Below are 24,386 nucleotides of genomic sequence, written 5' to 3'. Positions count from 1 at the left end.
GTGATATCTGGGCCATATTCACCATTTACCACACGGGCCACTTCAGGGTCACATCCAGATCACATGTTGCCCAGAGCACCGCATCTTTGCCAAAAAAGGCCCACATGTGATTTGGCATATTTGGGCCATATTTGCTATTATACATGTGGGCCACTTCAGGCTCACATCCATTTTGTCAGGGCCAGAAGAAGGCCGTCAGTGCCGCATCACTGCCTGAAGTGGCCCACATCCGGATCCTATCTGGGATGTGTCCTGGTCGCTGCTCTAGCGCCTCCTCTGGCCGGTCCGGGGCGCCTGTTCGGGGAGGGGGGGGACTGGAGTGAATAGTGTGATCCTCCCCTGCGCTACGTCCCCCTGGTGAAACTCCTCACTGTCAGGTGAAAAGAAGCGGCTGGCGACTCCACATGTATGGGAGGAGGCACGTGGTAGTCTGCAGCCCTCCCCGGATCGGCAGGATGGGTGGGGTAATTGTGGGGTAATTGTGGGGTAATTGGCCGGATACAACTGGGGAGAAAAAGGGAGGGAAAAAAGAAACAGAGTAAAATAAATGATTAAAGTGAAATAATATAGAATAATTTAAATCAGATTTGACAAAATAAAATGACGTTTCTACCGTGTGTGTGTGTGTGTGTGTGTGTGTGTGTGTGTGTGTGTGTGTGTGTGTGTGTAAATTTGACCTAGAATGATGTTGGAATAAATCCAACGGCTAGCCCCTTGTTAAATGACATCGCTTGCGTTGCAGCGAGTGTTGCCGAGACAACCTCCTCCCGTATCCCCACCGTCACGCTGTGCGGCCATGTGTACTGCCGGTCCGTTTCCTGGGATCGGTTCGGCTCGTTGAAGTTCGAGATAGATGGTTCGGTTTTCATCCGGCCAATCGATTGCGTTTTAGTAGAAAGTGCAATCCCTCACCTCACTTTCTCAACCCCGCCTGTAGTGCGGTGGCCGTGTACTCGCTCTGCGCCGTCTTACGGCCAGACTGACTGTCGCTAAATCTAGATTGGTCTGGATCTGTCTCTATTGCTCTGTGAGGACATATTCTGAGATGGTGTTCAAGGCTCAGGGCCAGAGACAGTTTAGTTTGTCTCGTGTTTTGGAGAGAGAGAAAGAAAGCCACTTTATTTTGTCGTCGTTCGGTTGTCCACCTACAATGAAATGTGTTTTCTGCATTTAGCCGGCCCTGTTGTATAGGAGCCGATAGTTTGATCCTATTAACTAGGTGTTAATATGTCTTCCCAGCCCATTCTCTCTCGTTTTGCCCCCCTCCCCACCCCTCTGAGCCATTCCGGTCTCTGCTCCACCCCCCTCTGCCGATCCGGGGAGGGCTGCAGACTACCACAGGCCTCCTCCGATACGTGTGGAGTCGCCAGCCGCTTCTCTTCACCTGACAGTGAGGAGTTTCACCAGGGGGACGTAGCACATGGGAGGATCACGCTACCCCCCCCCCGAACAGGCACCCCAATCGACCAGAGGAGGCGCAAGTGCAGCGACCAGGACACATACCCACATCCGGCTTCCCACCTGCAGACACGGCCAGTTGTGTCTGTAGGGACGCCCGACCAAGCCGGAGGTAACACTGGGATTCGAACCAGCGATTCCCGTGTTGGTAGGCAACGGAATAGGCCGCTATGCTACCCGGACGCTCCCCCGCCCATTCTCACCCAATAGGAGGTTTTGGCAAAGGCGTCAATATATGACACCATGGGATGGGTACGTGTTGAGATTACCAATTCAGTCTGATCTTTGTAAGTACTTAGTAAGTAGTTAGTAAATACTTGGACACCCGCCGGGTTAACAGTTACCTAACCTTTACCCTGAACTACCCACTCGCTAACCTGTGTCTCATTAATATCCATAAATCTTTACAGATCTACTGCTGTGCATGAGCATTAAATGTGTTGAGGTTAAAACGGTCTCTTTGGACTCACACCACAGCGAGCGGGTCCTGGGTTCGAGCCCCGGGGTAGTCCAACCTCAGGGGTCGTCCCGGGTCGACCTCTGTTCTCCCCGTGTCTGCGTGGGTTTCCTCGAGGTGCTCCGGTTTCCTCCCACAGTCCAAAGACGTGTAGGTCAGGTGACTCGGCCGTGCTAAACTGTCCCCAGTAATGGATGTGGGTGTGAAGCAGCGCCGGTCTGAGGTCGGTTTTGTAATACATGATTTTTGGGTTGGTAAGTCTTTGTGTGTTTTTTTTGTGTGTATCGCTCGTCTCTTATCGATCCCTTTCTGATTACTGGTGTCCGGCTCCCCTCTACAAATGATTTTGGGAGGAGGAAAAGTGAACGATGCAGCCATTCTTCAGTTTAACCCCCCCTGTCAAATTGAATCGCTACAAAATATGGGAGCAGCTTTCCCCGGTGACGGCGATAGGGCTGCAGCTTGACTTTTCCTTCCACCTTACCTTCACGGTGGGCTTGCGTTCTCCCTGTCAGGAGCCCGTGAAACCGTTGGCCCCTGCCGCCGCCGAGGTCATGATGACAAGCAGGATGGGTGGCGAGGACGCTTGCTGAGAGGACGGGCAGTGTCGTGTGGCTTGAGTCTCTGAGTTAGAGCCGTGTTGAGTGGGAGATTTGAGGCACCCCACACCAAAGGCTCCACCTTTGACATCTTCTGTGAAAGGAGGATTATTTCACCGGTTTAAACTTTGTGATTCCCCTCTCTAGTGATTTCCAACTTATACACCTTAAAGGGCACTATCGGTAAAATGTTGACCTTGTCGGAGCAAAGAAACGGCATTCGTGTACTGAGGAGGGGGGTTTTGGAAAGAGTTGTCGATCGATACCGGTTGCAAAGCTTAAAGAACTGCTGAGGTTTCTGGCTTCCAAAACCTGCGTTCCAGCCCGAAAGGGGTCCAGTTTTGCAACAGAACCCAAAATGATCGAAACCTCCTTTTCATTGGGCAAACAGCTAGCTAGCTTGGAGGCGTCCGGGTAGCGTAGCGTTCTATTCCGTTGCCTACCGACACGGGGATCGCCGGTTCGAGTCCCCGTGTCGGCTGTGTCTGCAGGTGGCAAGCCAGATGTGGTGTATGTGTCCTGGTTGCTGCACTAGCGCCTCCTCTGGTGGGCCGGTGCACCTGTTCGGGGGCCAGGGGGAAGTAGGGGGAGTAGTGTGATCCTTCCACGTGCTACGTCCCCTTGGCGAAACTCCTCACTGTCAGATGTAAAGAAGCGGTTGGTGCCCCCACGTGTATCAGAGGAAGCATGTGGTAGTCTGCAGGCCTCCCTGGATCAGCAGCGACCGGGACAGCTTGGAAGAGTGGGGTAATTGGCTGGATACAATTGGGGAGAAAAAGAAGGGGGGGGGGAATCAGGAAAAAAAAGATAAAAAAAACTAGCTAACTTGCTAAATTGTGTAAGTGTTATTGCCGTTAGTTGTGTCATCAGTGGGATGGTTGGTGCCGTTGTTTCAAGTCCTTCTGGTTGCTGATATTGTTCGCCGGAGAAACAAATTTACTGATTACTTCAAGTAGCTTTTGTGGACATATATATTTTTTTACTTTTAGCCCTCGTAGAATTCCCATATTTCACTGTGAAACTCCCTTTGGAGTACTGGGGGGGGGGGGGGGGTGGCTGGCATCCAAATGGTTCCGAGTCCTTCAGACAGATGCTCGGGTCAAAAGGTTGAGAGCGAATAATTGGCTGAGGGGTCTTCAAAACACCCGAAACTCTCCTGGTAGGCTCTGACTCCTCAGTCGGTGGAGCTTGTTATGATGGCGAGCACGTATATCTCAAGAGTCTGGTGAAACACCTGACCCGCCGTCGTTGCCTCGGCTCCTTATACTTCTCTTTCCCGTACTTGCTCGACTCTCTTTTCTTCTGACAGGCCCGGAACGGCTTTCTTCTCCTCAGCCAGGTACTCGCATTACCACGGTCCCCTCTCTGCTCCTCGTATCGCAATTATTTTCCGGATTTAATAAAACCCCCGGGTCCGTCTTCTGTCTCTGCCTTTCTCGTTCTTTGAGGCTGGCGTTTAATCTGACTTTATTGCCATTGTTGCAGCACTCTCTTAATTATCCCGCCGTGCTTCCATTTCCTCCTACCCCCTCCGCCTCTCGAGCTGCCCCGATCTTCTTTCCCTTTTTCATTTACATCCCCTGCTGTCTTTCTCGCTTTCCCCTTCCCCCCCTTTACGCGCAGTGAACTTGCCATAAGTGGGTCAGATGAGAAGTTGCTGTTTCTTTACTTATATCTCTTTTTTTCTGTTATTCTATACATCTCGCCTCAACACAAGATTTTTACCCCCCCCCCCACCCCACCCCAGTCCTGACCTCTAATTTCATTTAACAAGTGCTGGCAGGTTTAGTTCTGCTCTTCCTGTACTTGTATGTGCCTGTTACAGGTTTGTTTTGTTTTGTTTGTTGGTATTTTTTGGATGTTCTCCCCAGTTGTACTTGGCCAATTTACCCCACTCTTCTGATCCGAGCCGTCCCGGTCGCTGCTCCACCTCCTCTGCCGATCCGGTGAGGGCTGCAGACTACCGCATGCCTCCTCTGAAACCAAAGCCTGTAATACACCCGCCGGTCCAACATGTCAGTGTCACGGTTTGCCTCGCTCAGGTGTGAAAAGTACACGTGTGCATGAACGTGCAGTGCCAGCAGGGGGCGATGATTAAGAGGTGAAGGCAGTTTACCCTAATCTGCTTTAGTGTTAGGGTTAGGGGAGGGATTTTGGAAAATGCTGTATGCTCCTCGTGGGGAGTTGCTGGTATTGAGTTAATCGTCGCCCCCTGCTGGCACTGCACCTTCATACACGTGTGTGCTTTTCACGCCTGAGCGAGGCGAACCGTGACACTGACACATTGGACCGGCAAGTGCATTACACACTTTGGCGTGATACTGGGCTGCCTCCGATACATGTGGAGTCACCAGCTTCTTTTCACCTGATAGTGAGGAGTTTCCCCAGGGGGAGGTAGCACATGAGGGGAATCATACTATTGCCTCCAGTTCCCCCTCCCCCCTGAACAGGCGCCCCAACCGACCAGAGGAGGTGCTAGTACAGCGAACATGACACATACCCACATCCGGCTTCCCACCCGCAGACACGGCCAAATGTGTCTGTAGGGACGCCCGACCAAGCCGGAGGCAACACGGGGATTCGAACCGGCGTTCCCCGTGTTGGCATACAAACCGCCACGCCACCTGGATGTCCCATTACAGGTTTTTAGCCAACTCCAAGACCAGGATTGGTGGGGAGCGAGTCAAGGCTGAGTTTAAAAGGGAGTTGAGGCTGAGTCAAGCCCGAGTCCAAACGAGATCGATTCCGAGTCAAGAACAATTTATTGTAATTTCTATCATGTACTTGAGTACACAAAAGAAACAAAATTTCGTCTCACCCAGCCCACAGCAGTGCAACACAAAAGATAAAAACATGTCCAAATTTCCGAAAACGCCACCAAAAACAGAAAACAAGGCAAAAAAAAAAAACCAAAAACACAAACAGTTAACAACACAGTACAGTCAGCGCAACAATTCCAAGTCAAGATCGAGACAGAAAACACCCGAGTCCTCCTCAAGACCAAGCCTTAAATCAAATTTAGCTGGTTTCAATCCAGATTTGCTAAGGGTTGGCTGTACTAAACCCTGCACAGCCAATGGATTTCAGTGTAAAAGGACATCACTCTGAGAGTGTCAGGACTCTCTGAGACGTTCTCGTGTTGTCTGGAAAACGGGCCTGTGCTGTGCATGCAAATACAAAGTTTTAATGTGAATGCATCTGGTAATTGGTACGTGTGAATTAACTGAAGCAATGCCTGTTTTTCCAACCGGTTGCCTTAATGAAATGCCCCAAATAATGTTTTTTGTGAAGTGATTTGAGTAGAAGGTTTAATGCCATGCATAGGAGACAACTTTCTATCCAGACGAAAAGAAAATGCAAATGAAAAAATGTGGCCACACTCGGGTCAGACCTGGTAATGAATTTCACTGGCTCTACAAAAAAGCTCCCATTCACTAGAAGGATCCTTTTAGTCCCATTTTAATTGTTTTAAAGAGGGAAAACAAAAGAAAGGGGGGGGTTAGATAAACAGAAGTTAGGAGTTCAGCAGTGTAATGTGTGCTCATCACATCCTAGATAGCAAAACTGCTGTGGCCCGGACCCGTCCCGACCCGACACTTTCATCCGGCCCACATACCGCGTGGAATGATGGCACTTGGGCGGTCCGCTCCTGTTTGCCAGATCTGGGCCAGAACCAAGCCATAGCAGTGCCGCATGTGCCACGTATTTGCCAAAGGTGGCCCATATTTGTGTTGTGATATTTGGGCCATATTCACCATTTACCACACGGGCCACTTCAGGGTCACATCCAGACCACATGTTGCCCAGAGCACCGCATCTTTGCCAAAAAAGGCCCACATTTGATTTGGCCTATTTGGGCCATATTCGCTATTATACATGTGGGCCACTTCAGGCTCACATCCATTTTGTCAGGGCCAGAGGAAGGCCAGCAGTGCCGCATCAGTGCCTGAAGTGGCCCACATCCGGATCCTATCTGGGGTGGACTTAAGTAAATCTCGTCTTTTATATCTTCTTTCTGTGAGTTTCCTTCTCTGTCACATGTATAACATGTAGTGCTCTACTCCATTGTTAACATTTTTCGTGTGTTTGTGTGTGTGTGTTTTCCCAGGATGGTGGAATATTCTCTGGATTTACAGAACATCAATTTGTCCGCCATCAGGACAGTGAGGGTACTGCGGCCTCTCAAGGCCATCAACAGAGTGCCAAGTAAGTCTGTCCTCACAGTCGCGGCTCACGCCTTCAGGTCGAGCTTTGCGGTGAAGAGGTTTACTGTGGGAGTGAAAGTGAAACTCTGAAATCACTTGTTTGTTTTTTTTAACCCAAGCATTTAGCGCTTTTCCAAACCTTGTTAGCTAGCCTCCTGTAAGGGAAGAGATAAGGTGTAATTTTGAAGTTTATGTTATAGTCCCCCTCACCCTCCTTATACCCACCCTGCTGAGTAAGTACCCTGATAGATTTCTGGCCCAGCTCCGTTCCCAATTTAATACCAACGACTATTGTCTTTATATCACATATGTATCCTACAATTCAACATCACACACACACACACATACAAGGCAAGCAGGGATAACGATCTGGCATGAGTGGGTGAAGATCCAGGGTAGGTACTATACCGCAGGGGCTGATGAGCTTGAAGGAAGACAGGCGTGGATGAGGGGGGGTAGAAGACAGGGGAGGGGCTCCACGCCCATGCAAAGCAGTAATACAGGTAGATTTAGGGAAAACTGGGTGGCGCGGACCCAGTCAAGTCAATTTTATTGTAAATCACAAATTTGCCTCAGGGGGTTTTACAGCAACACAACATCCTGTCGTTGGACCCTCGCATCGGATAAGGAACAACTCCCTAAAAAAAAAAAAACAACTTTTAACAGGGAGGAAAAGAATGGAAGAAACCTCAGGGATTGCAACAGAGGAGGGATCTCTCTCGCAAGATGGACAGAAATGCAATGGAAGTTGTGTTGACAATTTACACAATACGAGATAACAGAATTACAATGGAATTATAAGATGTATGAAGAATGTGATGAGGAGGACGTCAAGCCGTGGCCAGATCAGCGGGAACAGCCCAGGACCTGAGCCGTGCGACCACCATCACCATGTAGACCTGGCAAGATTCAAGAGTTTTATTTGTCACGTACACACAAGTACAAGAGTGCAGTGAAATTAAAAAAGGTATGAGCTCCAAGATGTGCAAACAACAAAGTACAACAGGTACACATGCATTCCAATTTGCAATCAACAGTTAAGAACTCTCTGTAAAAAAGAGTAGATATACTTTCCTCCAAAATACATATACAATTTTGGAGGAAAGACTACACTTGCACACAGGGGAGACTCGCATCACACCATTTGCATACACGGGAGAAGAGACAAGAAAAGACATTAGTCACCCATCGGAAAGACAGATGGATACAACATTGAAACAGGATAACAAAATTATACATAAAGAATGTGATGAGGAGGATGCCAAGCAACGTCCAGGTGGTGGCCACCATCCATGGAAAGCTGGAAGGAGGACAGACTACATGTGCACACAGGGGAGACTCGCATCACGCCATTCACATACACAGAAGAAGAGAAAAGAGAAGACGTTATTCAGAGGGAGAAAGATATGAGACGGAAGAGAGCAGTTGCATGAATCAATAATATGTACGCTATAATCTCATCAGCTGGACAGGGCTTGGTGAATTCATTGAGACAGAAACTGACCTATCGTGCAATACAGCTCATGAAGTACTCAATTTAAACGCAACTAACCAACTAAAAAAAAAGAAAATCCAAATGCCCCGGTGTAGCGATGGGGACACTGTGCTGTAGGAGATGCCGTCTTTTGGATGAGACGTTAAAACTGAGGTCCTGACTCACTGTGGTCGTTAAAGATCCCATGGCACTTATCGCAAAGAGTAGAGGGTTCCCCCGGTGGCCTGGCAAAATTCCCAATCCATGTAATTGGCTCAATGATTCCGCCCCCCTCCACCTCAAGCTGATGTGTGGTGAGTGTTCTGGTGCAAAATAGCTGCCATGCATCACCCAGGTGGGTGCTACACATTGGTGGTGGTTGAGGTGAGTTTCTCCCCTTCACTGTGCGAAGTGCTTTGGGTATCAAGATAAAGCGCTATATAAATGTAATCCATTGTTATTATTATTAGTATTATTAATTGTAGGTTAAGGCAAAAAGATGAGTTTTAAGTTTGGATTTAAAGGGCTCAACAGACTCTGATTGTCGGATGGCAGCAGGCAGGTTATTCCACAAGAACGGGGCTCGATAGGAAAAGGCCCTGCTGCCACCAGCTGACTTCTTTTTAACTTTGGGGTACACACAGGAGCCCTGTATTTTGAGAGCGAAGAGCTTGAGATGGACTGTACGGTTTGAGGAGATCAGACGGGTAAGATGGGGCAAGCCCATTTAGGATTTTATAGGTCAGCAGAAGCACCTTGAAGTCTGATCTGACATGAATGGGAAAACAATGAAGGGAGGCAAGAATTGGTGTAATATGGTCAAATTTCCTAGATTTCGTTTGGATTCTATCTGCAGCATTCTGAACCATCTGAAGCGCTAACATGTGGCAGACCTGAGAACAGAACATTACAGTAATCAAGTCTGGATGAAATAAATGCCTGTATTAGACTCTGCGTCAGCCATGGAGAGAAAAGAACGGATTTTAGCTATGTTACATAAGTGTAAAAAGACAGTCTTGGTGATTTCTTTAATGTGCTTATCAATTGAGAGGCTGGGCTCAAACAAAACACTAAGTTATATTAGGCTGGCACACTTTGTGAAATCACGGAGTTGTCAAGAACTACAAGCAAGTTGTGTCGTTCTACAAGTTGTCTCAAACTACAAGCCATTAGTTGGCAATTTTGAAGACCTATGCTTTGGACAAATTGTGGTCACACTTTTGATCACATTAGATGTTTGTTCTGAAGATTATTAGGTGCTTCGTTACATGTTTCACCACCACCAGTGCCAGGAATGATTATTAGATTATTGTGATTCACACATTTAGGAGAGTAGAGCTTGGGAGCAATACAGCAGGGTAGGGAGACGGTCTCAATGTTATAGACCAAGCTGTCCGTCTGATAATCTATACTACAAGAAAATCCCTGACTGCACACATTAACTAAACTAGTTGACTCAACATACTCACCAGGTTTACCATAGCAGGCTCTCTAATCACGTGCGAGCTGCTGAATGATAAGTCCCTAGTGTTAAACTAAACTTAGACAGCTATCTAAACTTAGCACAAAAAGTAAGGAAATTTGTGTTTTGTAGATTAATTCTTTGTTGTAACAATGCTTCTTGGCCACAAATCTTATATCAGGCACCTGATTGTCGGCACTTGGGGTACCAGAAGCTCAAAACAAGAGTCAATAGCAGCAGCAAAATAAGCTGTTTGGCATTGGCAGAGAAGATTTGACAAATTTTTCATGGGCGCAACCCACATACTCAGTTCTGCTTCTCATCCCACAAATGTATGTTCCTTACACATGTGGCGCCATTTAAAAGGGAAATAAACAGGCTTTCCAACAGTATAAGATTTATTGCCAAGAAGCATTGTGACAACAAAGAAATAATCTACCAAACACAAATTTCCTTAGATAGACTCAGCAGTCTATCTACACCTAAAGGAGAAGACACACTCCTTAGAGGACAGCAACGTACACATTTTGGACAGAGAAGATAGATGGTTTGAAAGAGGGGTGAAGGAAGCCATCTACGCGAAACTGGAAAAACCATCCCTCAACAGAGGAGGAGGTCTGCGACACCACCTATCTCCCACTTACAATGCCGTCCTTTCATCTCTACCCAGGAGACTCGAGAAGCCTAGCCTCCAAGAACAACAGTTGGTCACTAACGGCTCCAACGACTCTCATGACCACTGAATAATGAAGTCGAAACTAACACTCCCAACGACCATCGCTGCTAAGCAAATGCAAATCAATAGCTTTGATAACGACGGGTGCAGCCAAACATTGGTACACAAAAGAGCCACTCATATCTATGGCTCTGTTAGCGACGGGCGTTGGTAAACATCAGGACACAAAGAGCCATGGACATCTATAGCTCTGACAACGACTCCAAGAGGATAAATTCTGAGTTTCGTCACCAGCCAGTCAGACTAGCTTGGTCTAGTCAGAAAGGCACGAACTGAGGAAGCCTCTTGGATGAGAGGCGAAACGTCTTCACGGATATATACCAAGTCCAGTTGCACTTGATTCAACTCCTTTGGACAAATTTCCTTACTTTTTGTGTATATTGCCGTCCCCGGTAGGGTGAATGCCATCTTCTTTCAGCAGGTAAGGGCAGCCCCAGAGAGAAGGCCATTTATCAACATAACCTAATCCCAACTCATTACAGTAATGAGCCAGCCACCGGTTCACTGAGGTGAGCCTACTCTACATCTCATCATTATCATTATTACCCACACGGATAGGGATGAGAGACAATTAATCGATGCCGACACATCTTTCTGGCCAACTCAAGGGACCTGTCTAGGCTGGCTTTTGTGATCTCTGATTGCTTCATCCTAGCGTTATTGATGCCAACATGAATAACAGTGTTGCTGAAAGTAGTGGTGCTGTGTGTCTGGGTTCCCTGACTCTCCCTCCGTAATGCCAGCACCCGAAGGTTATCCTCTGTGTCTTAGAATCTGGCCCCGGGTAAATAGTGAGCCAAGGCTGGTTAAACTAATCCAATATTTGCGGGTGATGGACTCTGCTATCACTAGCCTGCGTTGCTTTACTCTTTCGACAGGAGCAGGAGAGGCACGCTGGCCGGTAGGACTTCCAGTGGGTCTAGTGAGTGGTGAAAACTGGTTTGCAGTTAGGAGAGGTGACTGCAGACCAGGCCACGTGACCGGTGGCTTGCTCTTGCGAGCCTTCCCACACTGACAAACAGGGACAAACTTTGAGGCTGAGCTAATGCTAACGATAGCAGGGTCTGCCGTCAGGCCCAGGACTATTTGGAGTGCCCGTGATGTCTTATGTAATTGTAGCTGAAAGAAGCTGCTCTTGTTCACGAACACATCCCTCTAGTAGAGACAACCTATCTGTAACTGCCGAACAGTCACCACACACCATTATTTTAACGAGGCTGCTGTCACTGTGAATGCAATAAAGCTAACTGCTAAGCTAGTGTAATCGAGCTATTTTCTCGCCTGGTGCGGGATTCAATCTGGGGTGTTCTGCACCACAAGGCAGCATTGCTAACCACCGGACTAAAGGGGGTCAACCCCCTGGTGATCAGCCGGTGAGTCTTTTTGTAGGTTACAGTAGTCACCCTCTCCCGCAAACCCATACTAGGAAGAGACTTATGAGGATCTGCACACTTCCAGATCCCACCACTGCCATCAGTGTAACCGAACATCTTTTCTGCCCGCTGCGGATCTCCATCCGGGGTTGTACTGCTCCATGAGGCGACATCGCTAACCGCTCGACTAAAGGGGGCCGACCTCCTGGCAATTGACCAGTGAGTCTTTTTTGGGGGTTAAAGTAAGAACAAAAGGCTAGGCAAGGCAAGACAAGTTTATTTGTGTAGCACTTTATCATCGCAGAGGTCACTCACTAACACAAGAGTCATTTGAGAAAGAAAACTAGCGAATTTAGCGATACATGAACTAAGCACGGTGGCACGGTGGCGCGGTGGTTAGCGCGGTCGCCTCACAGCAAGAAGGTCCTGGGTTTGAGCCCCAGGGTAGTCAAACCTTGGGGGTCATCCTGGGTTGTCCTCTGTGTGGAGTTTGGATGTTCTCCCCGTGTCTGCGTGGGTTTCCTCCGGGGGCTCTGGTTTCCTCCCACAGTCCAAAGACATGTAGGTCAGGTGAATCGGCCATACTAAATTGTCCCAAGGTGTGGGTGTGTGTGTGTGTGTGTGTGTGTGTTGTCCCCGTGATGGTCTGGCGGCCAGTCCTGGGTGTCTCCCCCCGTGCCGCCCAGTAACTGCTGGGATAGGCTCCAGCATCCCCGCGACCCTGAGAGCAGGGTAAGCGGTTCGGGTAATGGATGGATGGATGGACTAAGCACAGAAAATAGCATTATCAGTAGAACAAATGAAGCAGTTACAGCAGAATATAGAAGAGAAGAGAGAAAGGGAATCAACAGCAGTTATTGATCTCAGGAAACCACACACACACACACACACTGGTAATGATAGTTTTGTGTAGTCTAAGCCATGACTTGGGACTTTCCAAAATACTTAAACCATGGCTCCTTACACTATCAATTTCTTTTCTTTTCTTTTCTTTCCAAAATATGGTGGAAAAACGTGTTTATTCCTCGGTAGGTTTTTGAATTGATTAAAATGACATTACGTTTTCAATATAATCTGCCTATCTACACGTGGATTTTATTAGAACGGCTTTAAAGTGGGATATTCATCTCGGACAAATAACAAAGTTTGTGAGTGAGAGGATTAGTCAGAAGACCACTTAGCGCTTTGCCAAATCTCTAATCCCCAGTGGCCGTCGCAGTGTGGTTCTGATCAATCCCCCCCCCCCGGGTCAAGTTAATTTGTGGCGCCCTAAAGCACATTTGAAAGTCTCTGGAGGCTCAACGTTCACAAGCTGATTAAAGGCAGATGCAGTGGATAACCGCGGACACCACCTCTGTTCTTAAACTCTTCGTCTGGATGAAGACAAATGCTGCAGAACAAAACTCATCAGGATGAATAAAAAAAGAAAAGTATGGGAGGAAACTCAGGAAGGATAAGTGCACAATAGGTGTTGAGTGGGCAGGATAGACCATGAGGTTATAGATCTGGAAATGAAGCCGTTAAGAAAAGCACGTAAGGTCGGCACAGGTCATATGCCGGGGCTACAGCGGCTGCCAGTGGAGAATCCCCTGAGCCTGAACAACTGCACTCCCTTAAGCAACAGATGATGGGATTTTTACCCCCTTCTTCTCCCCAGCTGTATCCTGTCATTTACCCCACTCTTCCGAGCCGTCCCGGTCGCTGCTCCACCCGCTGCTCCACCCGCTGCTCCACCCGCTCTGCCGATCCGGGGAGGCCTGCAGACCACCGCATGCCTCTACCGATACATGTGGAGTCGCCAGCCGCTTCTTTTCACCCGACAGTGAGGAGTTTCACCAGGGGGACGTAGCGCGTGGGAGGCTCACGCTATTCCCCCCTCCCTCCCAAACGGGCGCCCTGACCGACCACAGGAGGCGCTAGTGCAGCGACCAGGACACACACCCACATCCGGCTTCCCACCCGCAGACACGGCCAGTCGTGTCTGAGGGACGCCCGACCAGGCCGGAGGCGAACACGGGGATTCGAACCGCTGATCCCCGTGTTGCTAGGCAACGGTACACACCGCCGTGGCACCCAGACGTCTCGGATCGCTTTCTTTGACGGCGAGGGCGTATCCGTGGACGATGAGGGTATCGAGAGGCGTCATCCTCTCCCCTGAAAAGACAATAGCGGGTAATCTGCCATTATAGTTTGCCTTGTGGACAGAAAACAATAGAGGCGCCGCTCAGGCCGGGGAGAAAACCGAAGGGCTCCAGTATACGTGGACGAACGCCTGACAAAGAAGAACGCTGATATGGCCAGACGGGCACGCCCCCTAAGAGAACAGAACAAGATCCAATCAACACCGACAACAAATTGCAACGTGTCCATAAAGCTGAACGTGTCGCCGGAGGCGGCAGAAGTGCCGGTCATCAGGGGTATTGCAAAATTGGACAACTACCAGCGGGGGGAGCGGCACACCAAGGTAATGAGCCCGTCGATCGTTACTCATTTAAAAAGGCTGGTTGCTTGAACCGAGGACAGCCGGCTGAGAGCGTGGAGCGTGAGGGTGATGCCGACTGTGGACCGATGGCAGACAGAGTCCTGTAACGGACTGGGCTGTTTAAACTGTAAAGCGGCCCGAAAGTGAGCTTTGCAGAGCTGGCATTATTATTTTTACATTTAACAGAGTTGATGATGACAAGATGAAGTGTATAAACTTGCAAAGTCAGCTGCAGGGGGCTGGAAGGCCTACGTGAAACGTGTGACGGTTGGAGTCTCAAAACTTTCAAATAAACTGAACGTAAGATGCATGAATTTGGAAAAAAAATATTGACCCTGAGAATAATTTCTTCAACGATCTAAACAACAATTACAGTTACTACACAGATGATCAATTTAACATGAAGGTTAAGTCAGTTCACTTTCTGTCAGTTGTGAATTATTCACTTTTTCTTTTTTTTTTTTGGATTTTCCCTCCTTTTTCTTCCCAATTTCCCCCCCCAATTGTATTGTATTCCGAGCCGTCCCGGTCTCTGCTCCACCCCCCCCCCCCCTGCTGATCCGGGGAGGGCTGCAGACCACCACATGCCTCCTCCCATACATGTGGAGTCGCCAGCCGCTTCTTTTCACCTGACAGTGAGGAGTTTCACCAGGGGGACCTAGCGTGTGGGAGGCTCACGCTATCCCCCGACTTCCCCCTCCCTCCCAAACAGGCGCACCGGCCGACCAGAGGAGGCGCTATTGCAGCGACCTGGACACATACCCACATCCGGCTTCCCACCCGCAGACACGGCCAATTGTTTCTGTAGGGACGCCCGACCAAGCCGGAGGTAACACGGGGATTCGACCCGGCGATCCCCGTGTTGGCCCACTGTGCCACCCGAACGCCCCAATTATTCACTTTAACAGCAGAAGTCTACAAAACATCAAAGAATATTGGGTCAATTTAAGAAACCATCCAGTGTTTTGGCTATACGTATCTGAGACTTGGCTCAGCTTTGAGAAGGATGTGGCTTTTGAGTTGAATGGATATAAATTGACATACGAATACAAATAGGAAGAATAAAAAGGATGTGGCGTGGCTCTGTATGTGGATATGTTTCAATTATAAGTTAGTGGAAAGTATTACAAATACTATTGATGATGTACTTGGATGTTTTATAATAGAAATCTGTATGGGATAAAAGAAAAATGTGTTTGTTAGCTGTGAATATCGTGCATCTGGATCTAACACTGAAATATTTAAGGATAGTGTGGAGGAAATGTTTGCCACGACAAATGAGAAGGTTATGTTTATTTGTATGGATTTCTGTATAGATTTGTTAAATCCCAATAAGCACAAACTCAATGACTGTTGAGTTTATTGATGCAATATATAGTATGCGTTTATATCCAGTCATTGCTAGACCAAGTAGAATAACATGAAACTGTGCCACTCTTATAGATAATATATTTACAAATGTTATGGGGGACAATACAGGGAACAGACTAATAAAAAGAATGACATCAGTGACCATTTACCAGTCTATGTTTGTAATTTTAATTTAATATAATATAATTATAATTTGATAATATAATCCATAATATAATTTAATTTAATTGGAATTTGTAATTTGTGATATTGGGCTATACAAATAAAATTGACTTGACTTAATTATAAGAAGGATAAAGATGCCAATAATTTTAAATACAAACAAGTGCGAACAGAAGAATCCACGAATGCCCTTAGAAGTGAATTACTAACACAAAACTGGAAAATAACATATTTACCGGACTGCAAGGGGGCACTCAGCAAGTTGCACTCAGCAAAAAATACATTTTTTGCAAGGAAAAAATATATATGTCGCTTCAGTGTATAATCGCATTTACTATATGGTGGTGCAGTATTTTCAATTGAGTCACAAGATTAAACGGTGCCATTTAGTGGCCTTAGTTGAAATGCTGTTTATTCGTCCTACCAAATTATATTGTATAAGTAAATTTGGAATATAAGTTGCAGCACCAGTCAGACAAGTAAAAAAAAAAAAAACAGCGTCTTATTGTCCAGGAAATGCAGTAATATATGAAGAAGGTGATGTCGACAAAGCATATGAACTATTTTTTTTTAAATATTCAAATCATTGTATGACAAAAACTGTCCAATAAAACAACACAGCAGAAAACAAAACTGTACAGATAGTCTGTGGATCACAAAGGGGCTACAAAATGCCTGAAAAAAAAACCTATTATAGAGAATTCATTAAGTATAGAACTATGCATAGAAAATATAAAAATAAGTTAATATTATGTGGCTATGTAATATTATAATAGAATATTTGAGGATAACAAAAGCAGCATTAAGGGAATGTGGAGTGTGTTAAACAGCATTATTAGAAATGGAGCAAGAAATTCGTTACCCTCAGTATTTTATTGATAATGATAAGACCATAAATAACATGAATGATGTGGTTAATGGGCTTAGTAGTTGTTTTTTTTTTTTTTACAAGTGTTGGACCAAAATTGGCAGAAGTAATCAATGACCCAAAGACAACAGAGGGGGAGGTTGTTGATGATTTTGGAGCTAGAAATCCAAGCTAAATTTTTCTTAGACCAGTAGAAGAAAAGGAATTTATTGATATTTTTAGTAAGTCTAAGAATAAAACGTTTACTGACTTGAAGGAAATTGATATGAATAACATCATTGATGGTATTGTAAAACCGTTAACTTAAGTTATTATATTTTACCAAACTAGAGCCAGGATATTGGCATGGTTATGCCAGTTACTAGACCTAAGGTGTCATATGATGAGTAGTAGTTGTCCTGATTTTCTATGTTAAATGCCCTCATTGAAGTCGCTTTGGATAAAAGCGCCAGCTAAATGACTGTAATGTAATGTAATGTAAATGTAACATTAATACCCGTGAATACTTGCTGCCAAATATTCAAAGCTCTAAAAATGTATTTGGGACAGCCGTAGTATAGATAAAAATTAGTATACAGTGTGAGTATTTATAGATCTAAACCACAGCATTTGATACCATTGATCATGATATAGTACTCAATGAAATGGAGGGGTATGGTATTAGAGGGGTTGTGCTGAGTTGGTTGAAAAGCTATATAGGAGACAAGTAACAATTTGTAAAGACAGGTGAGTATAAATCAATATTATGTGTGGAGTCCCACAGGGGTCAGTATTAGGCCCAAAACAGTTTATTGTGTACATAAATGACATATGTAGGGTATCAAAGATATTGAAACATTTTTTTTTGTTTGTCGACGACACTATTATTTTGTGTTCTGGGGAGAATTCGCAGCAGCTTTTGGAGGTGGTTACCACTGAAATTAGTAAATTAAAATGGTGATTTGACATAAACAAGTTACATTAAATTTGAACAAAATCAAGCTTATGCTGTTTGGAAATTGTAAGATAAACAGTCACGTACAAGTGGTGATAGACAGTGTTAATATAGAAAGAGTATATGAAAATACATTTCTGCCTGTGATATTAGACCACAAAATCTGCTGGAAATCTCAAAAAGAAGATGTGTTCAAGCAAAGTTGGCAAGGAGCGTTGCAGTTCTGGGAAACAAGGCACACATTGGATCATAAAGCATTATGTACTCTGTGTTGTTCACTTGTATTACCGTAACTGAATAAAGCACCAGCCACTCATTATGCATACCACAAAAAAGAGCCATGAGGATAGTAAACAATGTGGGATCTCACGAGCACACTGTTTTTAAAGACACGCGCTTCGAAGCTCTTGGATCTGGTAGAATTTAAGACTGCACAAATGCAAAGAGCAAGAAATAATTTATACTTCCAGGCAACATACAGAAATGTTAACAGATAGTCGGGTTATAACTTAAAAGGAATGTTTAATTTCAAAAAGCGTTGTTTTCATACCACTATACAGGGTGTGTGTGTTTCAGTTTGTCGGGTGAATTCGTGGAACGGTTTAGATGTAGAAAGTACAAGCAAATTAAAAATATAAATTGGCCCAAGAAGATGTACAGAAAAAAAATATTTGTCTTTGAGAGGTACAGGGATAAGGAGGAGGCCTTGTGTCTCAGGACTGTGATGCTTGTTGTTGTTGTCGATGTTATTGTTTTTTTCTCTGTGAGTGTTGTATATTTGATTAGCACTAAGGTAAATATTTGAATTACACATAATAAACCCTCAGGTAATTATGTGTATATATGATAAACATTAAGTTCGTTATGAAGTTATAGAAGGGTTGGACCATATATATGTATACACACTCCTCCCTGCGCTGTTTCGGACACGTAGTACTTATTTATTTTGTTTATTGAGAGTTTCCAGTATGTGTTTACTGTTAATTTCATTGGTTGCCCTTTTTTTTACTTATTTGTTACATGTTCGAAATAAAATGCATTCGATTAAAAACATTCAATTCAATTCAGAGGTTGACTGATGCGCAGCTGACATCTGCATTCAGGTGTGTGTGTCTGTAGATTTAAAAGCGGTTTGAACCGATGACTTAAATTATTCTCACAAACTCAAAGAGGTGTCAAGACCTGCACCAGAATTCCGTGGCTTCCCTTTTTCTGTAGACGTCACAACACCCAGACCGAGCAGCATCCTCCACCCCCTCCCTTTATCAGAATTACTCAAAAGCTGCGGCCCTTTCTTGCATCCTCTTCATCGGTGTGCATGCCGCTCCCATTCAGCACTGCGCGGCCAGCTCACAGTCGGAGCAGAGGTGTGCTGGAGCTGAGCTCGGCTTCGTAGTTGTCGCGCCACCATGTTTGGTGCTTTGTGGAAATGCGTGTTGTGTTGTGTTTGTGGGTAGTTGGACTCACTGGAAATAGACTGCTGCTATAACCTTCTCATTAGTGCAGACCCTCGTTGGAATTATTTTTTTTTTTTGGATTCCCCCTCCCCACCATTTTTTTTTCTTCTCCCCAATTGTACTTGGCCAATTACCCCACTCTCCCGAGCCGTCCTGATCTCTGCTCCGCCCCCTCTGCTGATCCGGGGAGGGCTGCAGACTACCACAGGCCTCCTCCTGTGCATGTGGAGTCGCCAGCCGCTTCTTTTCACCTGACAGTGAGGAGTTTCACCAGGGGGATGTAGCGCGTGGGAGGATCACGCTATTCCCCCCTGTACCCCCCCCCTCGAACAGGCGCCCTGACCAACCAGATGAGGCGCTAGTGCAGCGACCAGGACACATACCCACATCCGGCTTCCCACCCGCAGACACGGCCAATTGTGTCTGTAGGGACGCCCGACCAAGCCGGCGGTAACACGGGGATTCGAACTGGTGATGGGCTATTTTATTTCATAGGTAAATATTTAAACTCTTAAGGAAATACTAACATTCTCCCTCTCTTTCATGCACACACATGTTGATTGCATGCCGAACCCAACATTTTCTGGCTTGTCTCCTCGTAAACCAGCCAATTACGGGACTCTCCAGTGTTGGCTTTTCTCCGCTTCTCATTAAAAACAAAATTTTCTGACCTTTGCCTCCTTGGCCTGTGTCTGCTCCCGGGAGGTTTTCTCTGCAGACCTTTTGACGCCTGTGAAGTAACGCCGCATTGTTTTTTTTTTGGGGTTTTTTTTTTTGCTGCAACGTTAGCCTAGGCTGCTTGACCTGAGGTGATTCTATTTAATTGTTGGTTGCTAATTAGCGTTCTATGTGCATGCCTCCGATACCACCTGTGTCCATCCATCCATCCATCCATCCATTGTCCGAACCGCTTATCCTGCTCTCAGGGTCGCGGGGACGCTGGAGCCTATCCCAGCAGTCATTGGGCGGCATGCGGGGAGACACCCTGGACAGGCCGCCAGTCCATCACACGGCCCATACAAACATACACACACACACACAGATTCATACCTAGGGACAATTTAGTACGGCTGATTCACCTGACCTACGTGTCTTTGGACTGTGGGAGGAAGCCGGAGCCCCCGGAGCAAACCCACGCAGACACGAGGAGAACATGCAAACTCCCCACAGAGGACGACCCGGGATGACCCACCAAGGCTGGACTACCCCGTGGCTCGAACCCAGGACCTTCTAGCTGTGAGGCAACCGTGCTAACCACTGCGCCACCGTGCCACCCAGTAGATGTTGTGTTTACACAATTTACAGAATACAACATTGAAAGAGGATAACATAATTATAATGGAATTATAAAATATATGAAGAATATGAATTATAAAATATATGAAGAAAAAGGCCGATTGTCAAACTTTGGATCCAAGAGGAACAATGTGGATTCCATCCTGGCCTCGGAACAATGGACTAACTCTTTAATAATAATAATTATACATTTTATTTGTGGCCACCTTTATAATTATACATTTTATTTGTGGCCACAAAAACAAAACAACAAGCAGCACTGTATCAGACGACATAAAATCAAAACAAGGCAGGGTAGACAGTAAAAAGTTAACACAACACGTGAGTATAAAATCACCATCTGCACAAAACTCAGTGAAGCGTGGATCAGACTGAATGTGCCAGTTTGAAAAGGTACGTGTTGAGATGGGATGTGAAGGTTGAAAGAGAGTCAAGGTTGTGAATGTCTTGTGGGAGAGAGCTCCACAGGCAGGGGGGCAGAATGACTGAAGGCTCTAGACCCCATGGTAGTCAAGCTGGCCGATGGCGTAGTGAGTTGGAGAGCAGAAGAGGGTCTCAGAATGCGGGAGGGCGTGTGGATATGAAGGAGTTCAGAGAGATATGAAGGAGCTAGGTTATTTAGGGCCTTAAAGGTGAGGAGCAGGATCTTGAAGTCAAAACGGTATTTAACAGGGAGCCAATGGAGTTGCTGAAGAACAGGAGAGTTATGATCTATGGAAGGACTTCTGGTAATGATACGGGCAGCTGAATTCTGGACCAATTAAAGTTTATGAAGACACTTGAGGGGAAGACCAAAGAGGATAGAATGGCAGTAGTCAATACGCGATGGAACCAGGGTGTGAATGAGTATGGCAGTGCTGTTAGGTGTAAGTGATGGGCAAAGATGATTAATATTGCGTAGGTGGAAGTATAGCCTTGTGGAAGTGCTGAGGGAGGCATGGGAGTTTGACCAGCCAGTCTACATATGGTTTGTGGACTTGGAGAAGGCTTACAACCGTGTACCCTGAGGCACTCTGTGGGGGGGACTGTGCGAGTATGGGGTACCGGGGCAGTTGCTACAGGTTATCTGGTCCATGTATAACCAAAGTGAGAGCTGTGTCCATATTCTCGGCATAAAGTCAAACACGTTTTCGGTGGTGTCAGACTCCACCAAGGTTGTCCCTTGTCTCCGATTCTGTTTGTGATATTCATGGACAGGATCTCAAGGCACAGCCAAGGTGAGGAGTGTGTCTATTTTCGGAACCTCAGAATTGCACCTCTGCTCTTCCCAGATGATGTGGTTTTGTTGGCTTCATCAGAACGCGACCTCCAGCGTACACTGGGGCGGTCTGCAGCTGAGTGTGAAATGGCTGAGATGAGAGTCAGCACCTCCAAGTCTGAGGCCATGGTTCTCTACCAGAAAATGGTGGATTGCTCCCTCTGGGTTGGGGATGAGTTGTTGCCTCAAATGAAGGAGTTCAAGTATCTCAGGGTCTTGTTCTTGAGTGAGGGTAGGATGGAGCAGGAGATTGACAGGCGGATTGGTGCAGCATCAGCAGTAAAAGCTCTCAATTTACCAGTCAATCTTTGTTCCAACCCTCACCTATGGTCATGACCTTTGGGTAGTGACTGAAAGGGGTGAGATCATGGATACAAGCGGCTGAAATGAGTTTCCTCCGTAGGGTGCCTGGGCTCAGCCTTCGAGATAGGGTGATGAGTTCGGACATCCGGAGGGAGCTCGGAGTAGAGCCGCTGCTCCTTCACGTCGAAAGGACCCAGTTGAGGGGGTTCGGGTATCTGCTCAGGGTGCCTGCTGGGCGCCTTCATTTTGAGGTTTTCCAGGCACATCCAACTGGGAGGAGACCCCGGGGTAGACCCAGAATTCGCTGGAGGGACTACATGTCCAATCTGGCCTTGAAACGCCTTGGGGTCCCCCAGGAGGAGCTGGAGGGTGTTGCTGGGGAGAGGGATGTCTGGAGTGCCCTACTTAGCTTGCTGCCACCGCGACCCGACCCCGGAGAAGCTGCTGATGATGAGATGAGATGAGGTGAAGAATATGATGAGGAGGATGCCAAGCAGTGTCCAGACGCCACCGGAACAGCCCAGGACCCGAGCCACGGGACCACCATTACCATGTAATAAAAAAAAAATGAGTCACAGAGAAGGATATAACATTAAAACAGGATAACAAAATTATATGGATTCATTAAGATATATAAAAAGATAAAGTGATGAGGGGGATATCAAGCAGTGTCCAGGTGGTGACCACCATCGCCACGGAGACCTAGGAGGAGGACAGACTGTACGTGCGTACAATGGAGACTCGCATCACACCATTCACACACACAAACAGAGAAAGGTGAAGACATCATTCAGAGAGGGAGAAAAGACATGTGAGAGAAGAGAACCGTTTGCCATAGTCAATAATCTATACGCTATAATGTCGTCGGAGTTGTGGCTTGTGTTGCATGAGGTTAATAAAGCCGAATCAGTTTGTCTCCGGCAGTCCTGCTATTATTATTATTTTACCCGCTTGCAGTCGACACACTGCAGAGCAAAGTGCTTCTCATTGCACAGCAAGCAGGGAGAGAGGGAGACCTCCCCCCCCCCCAACAAGCAGACTTGCAATTCAGTCTGCGTTGTGGAACGTCACAGATCGCTCTGTTGCAATCGCATTACTTGTTTTGTAAATGCTCCTTTTATTCGCCCGCCACCGTGGCTGGTAGGTTGCGCAAATTCACCTGCCAGTGTAAAAAATCACCTGCCTTTAGTGGGTGGCGGGTGCTAAATTTCCAACCCTGGTGCAGACTACTATTTCAGTAGGTTTTTGACTTCCTCCTGGCACTTTCAAAGACCCCATTCCTATGAGCAGCAACAGTGGCAAGCGCTCGAGCTAGCACGCTACGTTGTGGTGATGGAAAACTTGAGCGAGGATTTAGATGGTGGAATAGGGCACGCCTGCTTGGTTTCATTCAGTGGATTTTTTTCTTGGAATTTTCCACCTTTATTTGATAGCGATAGTAGAGAGAAAGACGGGAAAGGCAGGGGAGATGACATGCAGCAAAGGGCCTGGGCCGGATTTGAACCCAGGCCGCTGCGGTAAGGAGTCAGCCTTATGTGGTACACGTGCTACCAGGTGAGCCACCGGGGCGCCCCATTCAGTCGATTCGTTTAAAGATATTTAAAGAATACGTTTAGAAAATGGATTATCTGAAAGGGACGTTCTCGCTTGTTTGCTGAAGGCTAAAAGCTGGTGTGTTCTTTTAAGCCAGTGTTTCTCAACCCAGTCCTCAAGGAACCCCTATCCTGCATATTTTCTTTGCAACCCTGAATGGGTACCTGTTTGTAGTTATTCAACCAATCAGCAATGAATTTTGTCAGATGTTGCACACCTTGCATAATTAAGTGCTGCGAGATGATTGGTCGAGTAAGTACAAGCAGGGCTACCTATGCAGGGTTACAATGAAAACCTGCAGGATAGGGGGTCCTTGAGGACTGGGTTGAGAAACACTGTTTTAAGCAGTCCTGTGAGTTTCTATAGAGCTAGTGTGTAGTCACGCTTCACCTCTTGGGTGCCAATTATTAAATTATGTTCATGTTTTTTTTTATGTTAAACCAATCAGAATCGCTGAGGGTGGGCCTAACTTGCACCGTGGTCACAGGCGGCTTTGCTAAATAGTGCTGGGAGAAATGTTATTGGCGAGCCCTGGAGCCTTATCGCATAACAGACATCATCACTTATTTTGTATGGAGTTTTCTTTTGAGGTAACTGACAGGGTTCATCTCCCACCATGTGCAAAATGTCCCACAATAACAGGTGTTCATGAACGATTCGTTCATTTTGAACTGATCTTTTGTGTGACTCGGGAGTAACGGGTCGTCTCGGTGAGGGATTCGTTCATGTTTCCCTGGGCCACCCATTTCCTTCATCTGAACTGTGTCAGCTACAGGCTCAGATTCGTTCATGAATGGGTCTTTTGGGTCTGAGTCTTCCAGTCGCTTGTCACATGACTGCGTCGTGTTCTCAATGTAGGAACAGCTGAGTCGTTCGTGAATCATAACTACGGGTCTTC

The 24,386-nt window shown here is 46.5% G+C and overlaps 1 protein-coding gene across 1 annotated transcript in view; it reads left to right on the top strand.

The window, feature by feature from the left end:
- Positions 1 to 24,386, top strand: part of LOC130112376 (voltage-dependent T-type calcium channel subunit alpha-1I-like) — a 356,487-nt gene that overhangs the window by 98,482 nt on the left and 233,619 nt on the right. Inside the window, exon 4 of the mRNA XM_056279712.1 lies at positions 6,623 to 6,720. Coding sequence (XP_056135687.1) covers positions 6,623 to 6,720 — 98 coding nt within the window. The remainder of the gene's footprint in view (positions 1 to 6,622; positions 6,721 to 24,386) is intronic.

This window comes from Lampris incognitus, chromosome 5, assembly GCF_029633865.1.
Source record: "Lampris incognitus isolate fLamInc1 chromosome 5, fLamInc1.hap2, whole genome shotgun sequence".
Classification (NCBI taxonomy): domain Eukaryota; kingdom Metazoa; phylum Chordata; class Actinopteri; order Lampriformes; family Lampridae; genus Lampris; species Lampris incognitus.
This window is presented reverse-complemented; position numbering and strand designations above follow the sequence as displayed.